We start from the raw sequence: 6,621 nt of genomic DNA, 5'->3' as shown, positions 1-6,621 counted from the left end.
TGAATTATTCAGTAAAGATTTAGATCCTTTTTTATTATGACATTGAATTTATAGAGCATACAAAACATAAATGCAGATTTCTCCAGCACCAGAGAGATGAACTTGTTCTCCAGGCAGTGCAAGGTGGATGCAGCCCCTTGGCATCGCTGCACGGCAGAGATGGGATGTCCAAACAGCCAGAGCACTGGGCTGCAGCCTGGGCAATTAGGACCTGCTCTGAGCTCAGCTGCCAGCCTGCTTACCTGCCATAGCATTCCCAAACCCCCCTAGCTGGATTAGGAGCCCAAGATCTCTTCTCTGTTTCAGAAATCAGGCTTTCAGGAGCCATGTGTCTTCATGGAGATTTGGGATCTCACGTCACCTTGACCTTAAAAATGCTGATCTCAACAAACTCTGCATCTCAGTGTCTGATCTGAAACAAGAGTTGCGAAAATTGAAAGGCAGTTGGTGAGGCTGAAACCTGCTAATGAGAGGCGGTGCCACGTGAGTACATGGACAGACGTGGTCTGTCTGCAGAGCCACTGTGGAGAATTTGGGCTGGTTTGTACCAATAGCAGTAACTTTCCTTGTTATTGGAATAAATGCTCCAACTTTTAATTGTGCAGCCTGGGAGAACATTACCCCTGACCAGCAGTTACAGATGTCAGCTTCGCGGTTCATTAGCTGCTTCCCAAAGTCCACTGGGAGTTTGGATTTTTAGCACGGACATTAGAGGTCGGAGAGAAGGAGAGCAGAGGGCAAGCCTGCAAACTCTCCTTGGGGTGGAGAAAAGTCTGGGATCAGGGCTGGGACAGCACCTTTGGGGGTGGGTGCTCTCACATGCCAGCCACGGAGCAGGACAGCGGGTCCTGGTTTGTCACCCGTGGGCACGGGTGCTGAACGTGCCCCTGGAGCATCCCTGGTGCCGTGGGGGCAGCTTCTGCTCCCTGAGAGCAGCGGGTGCAGAGAAACAGCAAAACTGGGCACCTGCCTGGACCCAGCCTTGGCTCTGGGAGAGGCCAGAAAGAGAACGTACCGATAAAGTCTTCCCAAAGCCATTTGAGCTGTAATGTTCGCTGATTGAAGGGATAACAGCGGAGATTTCCTTTTAATGTATAGAAATCCTAATTTCTTTGTGAGCCATAAGCAGCTGCACTGAAGTTCCCTCTGTCCATTAGCAATATCTGTCTTGTGCCTGTTCATTCTGGAACCCCTTTAAAATTCTGCACTGCAGCCAAAGAGATTAAAGGGCAGGAACTGCACTCCTGACTAGTAATTTCCCGGTGATTATTACGAGAAATAGCTAAAATCTAAAGGAAGCTCAGAGGGGTGAGAAAAAGACTGCTCTTTAATCCCCCCCCTCCATTTCCTTTGCAGGTTGGTGCTGCTCACCTCGCTGGGGCAGGGCCAGGTCAGCCCCTCTCCTGGCCGGAGCAGTTGGGGTGTTCCCTGCCCGCTTGGAGCGGAGCCTGCCCTGCTGCTGAACCAGAGTTCAGCACTTCATGGCAAAGCAAACCCAGTAAAGGGGATTATGTCCCATTTTACAGGGGTCGGCAGCAGAGCATGAAGGGGAGCATTTCTCCATTGGGCCTGACCTCCCAGCCCTGCACACATCTGCTCGTTCCCACCTCGTTCATTAGTCCCTGCTGGAAAGAGCATGCACATGCTGCCCCCACCCCCCAGTAAAAATATAATCCCTGATCTGGAAATAGTTGGCCACCCCAAAATAGCTCTTGCAGGCACGGCTGCTGAGCCAGGAGAGCTTCGGTTGGGAGGCACTCGGTCCCGGGTGAGCGGAGGTACTCAAAATCCATGGATGTTTCTGAAAATGTAGGGCAATGTGGCTCAGTCTCTTTGGGTGGGCGGCCCTCGCTCCTGCGCAGTGCTCCTTAATTTAAGGGAAGCTGATTGCTTTTACCTTAGATAATTACACCAATACTTGGCAGCCCCATCACCGCTCTCGCCCCACACTGCAAAGTGTCGGTCAAGTGCTGAGTGTGAAATGCAGGAGCTGAGGGCACACACTGGCACCTGGCTGGGCGGTGACTGCCGGGGCCCAAGGTGAGCTGCTGCCAGAGCCTTGGGAAGGGGGACACCAGGGTGTGGGACATCAGGGCACAGTGGCACCAGGATGCAGGGACATAGGGAAACAGGGGCACAGGGATGCTGGAGCCCTGGAATGTAGGGGCTCTGGGGTGTGGAGGAGCCCCAGGACATGGAGGCACAGGGATGCTGGGGTCCCATGATGCAGGGGCACTGGCATGCAGTGGCCCTGAGTGTGGGGACATGGAGACACTGGGATAGGAGCCATAGGAGCACCAGGCACCAGCCGCTCTCTTTGAGCAGCCCCACAAAGCTGTAGGTTAAACTTGGGGTGTTCGCAGGGTGCGGGTGCAGCGGGTGTGACACCCACGCTTGGTGACGGGATAAACGACACCTCTCAGTAATGCCCGAATTTCTCCCGAGCACCTAAAACTTAATTTCCCTTTCCTGGACACCCAATGGGCGCTTCCCAACAGCCCCTGGAATTATTCTCCAACAACCCGCCTGGGGAGCAGAGCAGCGGGGGGCGGCGCGGAGGCGCCACTTTCAGTGCGAGAGCCACCCCTCGGTACAGCCCGGGGGTCGCGGGGACCAGGAGCAGCCCCAGGGGAGCCGGGCGGGCTTTGAGGGAGCGGAGCAGCCCCAGGGAGCCGGGCGGGCTGTGAGGGAGCAGGGTGTGAGGGAGCGAGCTGTGAGGGAGCGGAGCAGCCCCAGGGGAGCCGGGCGGGCTGTGAGGGAGCAGGGTGTGAGGGAGCGGGGTGTGAGGGAGCGGAGCAGCCCCAGGGAGCCGGGCGGGCTGTGAGGGACCGGCGGGTCCCGGACACGCGCGGGGCGCAGGCGGGCGGCGCGCGGAGAGGGCGCGGTGACGTCACAGCGACGTCACACAGGGCCACGCGCCGGCGGCGGCCCCGCCCCCGGGAGGGAGGAGGGAGGGGAGGGAGGGGCGGGATGAGGGGAGGGGAGGATGGCGGCGGGGGGGGAGGGAGCGCCGGCGCGGCGCTGAGCTAAGCCGATCCCACGTGTGACGGATCTGGCTGCTGCCCCAGCGCCTCTCCAGTGAGATCCTCCGGTAGCGGAGGGAGGAGGAGGAGGAGGAGGAGGAGGAGGGGGGAAGGGAAAAAAGGGGCACAGCAAGCGGAGCGAACCGAGCCGGAGCCGGGCCGGGGGGGGCGGGTTGGGCGGGCGGGGGGGGTTCTCTCAGGGGCTCTCGCTCGGCGCGGCCATGGAGGCGGACGGGAGCCAGGCTACCTCGGGGAGCCCCGGAGAGGCGCAGCACGACCCCGGGTAAGTCGGCGGGGCGGCGGGGGCGCGGAGCGGGGCGGCGGGGGGCGGCGAGGCGGGCCCGCCCCGCACCGCTCCGCGCCCCTCCGCCCCGCCGGGAGCTGCCCCGTCAAAATGGCCGATCCCGCACCGGCGCTCAACTCCGCTCTGCTCTCTCCCTCCAGCAAGATGTTCATCGGCGGCCTCAGCTGGCAAACCTCACCAGGTAACCCCCCCGCCGCCCCTTCCCCACGCGCGTCCCGCCCCGCGTGGGCCGCGTCCCGCCGTGCCGGGCCCTACCCGCGCCCCCCCAGCCCTGACCCTCCTCTCCCTCTCTGCTCTTTCTCCGCAGACAGCCTTAGAGACTATTTTAGCAAATTCGGAGAAATTAGGGAGTGTATGGTCATGCGGGACCCCACCACCAAGCGCTCCAGGTAAAACCGCCGCCCACCCCGCTCGGGTCGACAAACTTCGCGAGTTGCCGTCGGGGCGGGTGGACCCGCACCCCCCAAAATCCCACCCCGAAATCCCAGCCCCGCATCCCACCCCGCGCGCGGGGCGCTGCGGGAGGGCTCTCCCCGCCCGCATCCCTCCGGTCCGGAGCAGGAAACAAAGCGGCCGGTGGAGCCGGAGCGGGGCCGGGGGTCGCGGCCGCCGCCGCCCGCCCGCCCCCCGCACCCGGGGGCTTCGGGGAAGGGAGTGGGGGGGACGACACGGCGGTTTATTTTTATGACTTCTCCCCTCGCCTCTAATTCTCATCACCTCCCCCCCCATCCCCTCGCTCTTTGTCTCTCGCAGAGGCTTCGGGTTCGTTACGTTCGCGGATCCGGCGAGTGTAGACAAAGTCCTGGCTCAGCCGCACCACGAGCTGGACTCCAAGACGGTAGGTCGCGGTGGGGCTCCCGCCCGCCCTTCCCGGCACGGCGGGGACGCGACCCGGGCGCACCGAGCCCCGCTCGGGCCGCTGTCAGGCTGTCATTGAACCGGGACCTTGCATGGCTGGGGATTTTCCTTTCTGTTTTTTTCTGGGCTCTGCCTTTAACTTGCAAAAAGCGGCAACTTTCTTTTTTTTTTTCTAAGCCCGAATTCCCCCATACCGACCGCTGGCTCCTCCCCCGGCCTTATATTTTATTGAGCGGTGACATTGAAAAAGCTGAGGAGTAAAATCCAACTTTTTTTTTTCGGTGTTGGGCTGCAGAATGCTTTCTGCGGGGAACTTTGTGCTTCTTTTGATTGATTATTTATATATTGGTGCACGCGTTTCAAGGTGGGAGTGACTTACTGTCAAACCGTGAAAGCTGCTGTTCGTGTCATTTCCCAAAGTCATTTTTTGGAGAGGTCCCCTCACCTGTGATGGCAGGGCCCTTACGAAACGCACGCGTTAATTTATGGGAAGCTCTGCGAGAGGTGGAGAGTGGCTGTGGTAGAGAAGCACGAGTCCTAATGTGTTGTTGTTTCTCCAGAGCTTTTTGCTGTGCTCAATCTCCAGTGTATAACATAAGGAAAAAAATGCTCATGAGATTCAGCTGATCTATTTTTTTTTTTTTAATGAACATCCTATTTGCTTAAAAAAAAAAAAATTAAAAAAAATTCCACCCCTGAGTTTCCCCTTGCCCCAGTACGGCATTTTCGGTATCGGGTCAAACAAAAGGTATCGAGAGAGTGCAGCTCCGGGCCCTGTTTTCTCCCTGTGATCAAGGCCATGCAAAAAGATGAAGTTTTGTGCCTCCTACTTTGTTGTAGTTTCAGCCTCGGCAGACCTGGGAGGGGAGGGGGGAAGGACACTGGTAGAGGTCATCACTGCTCTGGTGCTGCTGGCTCCGGAGGGGGTTGTGTTTTGGGAAGGGAAGGCTCGTGCTGGTGGAACTGCAGAGCTTCTGCTGGACGGATCGAGCGTGTTCCTTACTGTAACTGGGTTTTATAGTCTGTGTTCTGGGGCTTAAAGGCTTTATTTTAACCTGAGCGTGGTGTTAGGAGGAATCCTGTCTCGGTGCTGCAACATCTCGTGGGTGCCTCTGTGTGCAAGATTATAGTTAAATGAAGAATAGGAGGAGCAGGGAGCAAACATGAGTGCATGATTTTTAAAAAATGCAATTTATATGGAAACAAAAAGCCCAAAGCTCTCATAGAAGCAGGTGGAATCTAGTGTTTTAATTCGACCTACAGATTTTGCTGGGCTTGTCTGAGCACGAAGCCCATGCTTTCACATGCCTTAATAATTTGATTTTAGGTTTAATCAGATATGGTAAGATAACTGATTCAACCGTGCTCCTGAGATTAAACTCACCAGACTTTTCATGTACAGCTATATGCTCTATGTGTTTTTAAAGATAAATTTAGATAAGAAGAACAAAGGCAAACAGTATCTTCAACGAGGGTTTTTAAAAAAAATAAATCATGAGAGGACACCCTGTCATATTTCTGACTATAATTAGGTCCTCCCCCAGATTTTTTCCTGTATCATAGTCTAGTCCCTGCAATGTATTAATTTGCTCTTCTCTGGGGGAGGGGTAAAGAGCTTCACCAGGACAAATTCCCTCAGTTTGGTTGTGTGATAATGATTGAATCAATCCAAATATGAAATTGCCCTTAGAATCAGAAACAAACACAGAGCCAGGCAGGTCCTTTCAGGCGTGTGTTTGTAGAGTATTGTAGTAACTGTTGTGCAGTATAACAAGGCATTTGACTCTGTTTCAACGTTCAGCACAGGAGGCAGATCGGTTGGGTATTGGCATGGAAACGTCGCTCTTGTTTACAGTTACGTTTAAAGCTTTGTTTAGGTAATGGCCATTCATATCAGAAATAGTATTATAGTCAATTCCTAGAGGACTTGTAGATACAGTAAGTAGAATTGTACCTAACTAACTAATTTTTTTTGGTAGAACTTTGTTTTTTGTTTTCTTTTTTTTTTTTAATTTTTTTCTTTTTGGTTGTTGTTTAAATAGTTGACAGGGTTATGCAAAAGGTATGGATTTGCCACATCCATTGCTAGTATTTGTCTTCAAAGGCTGATGGTGTTTATTTGAAAGGTTTGGGGAAGGAAAATTCAGTTCTTTAAGAAAATCTGTCGCTGTGGTGCAAAGGACTTCATGCTCTTTGAACTGACCTTCAAAATGAATGTGTTGCTTTGGAGTTTAATGGCTCTCCCTGCTTTTAACCAGAGGGACTTTGCAGTGATGTCCTTCTGGTGGGTCTATTATACTTTGGTGAGAAAACCTGTACTCTTGAAACAAACAGGAATGTGCAAATTTGCCTTCACCTTTGGGTACCGCTGTGGAAAATCCGTACCTGTTGTATTTCCCCAGTAGACAAATGCCTAGTCAGTGCTGAATATATTTG

The 6,621-nt window shown here is 54.5% G+C and overlaps 1 protein-coding gene across 16 annotated transcripts in view; it reads left to right on the top strand.

Annotated features, from left to right (window-relative positions):
- Positions 1–3,184: 3,184 nt before the first annotated feature.
- Positions 3,185–6,621, top strand: part of MSI2 (musashi RNA binding protein 2) — a 222,373-nt gene continuing 218,936 nt past the window's right edge. For all 16 annotated transcript variants that reach the window (XM_051809443.1, XM_051809441.1, XM_051809433.1 and 13 more), the window contains exons 1-4: positions 3,185–3,306; positions 3,468–3,508; positions 3,635–3,716; positions 4,081–4,165. In XM_051809443.1, the coding sequence (XP_051665403.1) occupies positions 3,245–3,306; positions 3,468–3,508; positions 3,635–3,716; positions 4,081–4,165 (270 nt within the window). In that variant the 5' untranslated portion in view covers positions 3,185–3,244. The remainder of the gene's footprint in view (positions 3,307–3,467; positions 3,509–3,634; positions 3,717–4,080; positions 4,166–6,621) is intronic.

This window comes from Manacus candei, unplaced genomic scaffold, assembly GCF_025592945.1.
Source record: "Manacus candei isolate 608988 ecotype Guabito, Panama unplaced genomic scaffold, ASM2559294v1 h1tg000076l, whole genome shotgun sequence".
Classification (NCBI taxonomy): domain Eukaryota; kingdom Metazoa; phylum Chordata; class Aves; order Passeriformes; family Pipridae; genus Manacus; species Manacus candei.
The sequence above is the reverse complement of the archived record's forward strand: the minus strand, read 5'-3'. Positions and strand labels throughout refer to the sequence as shown.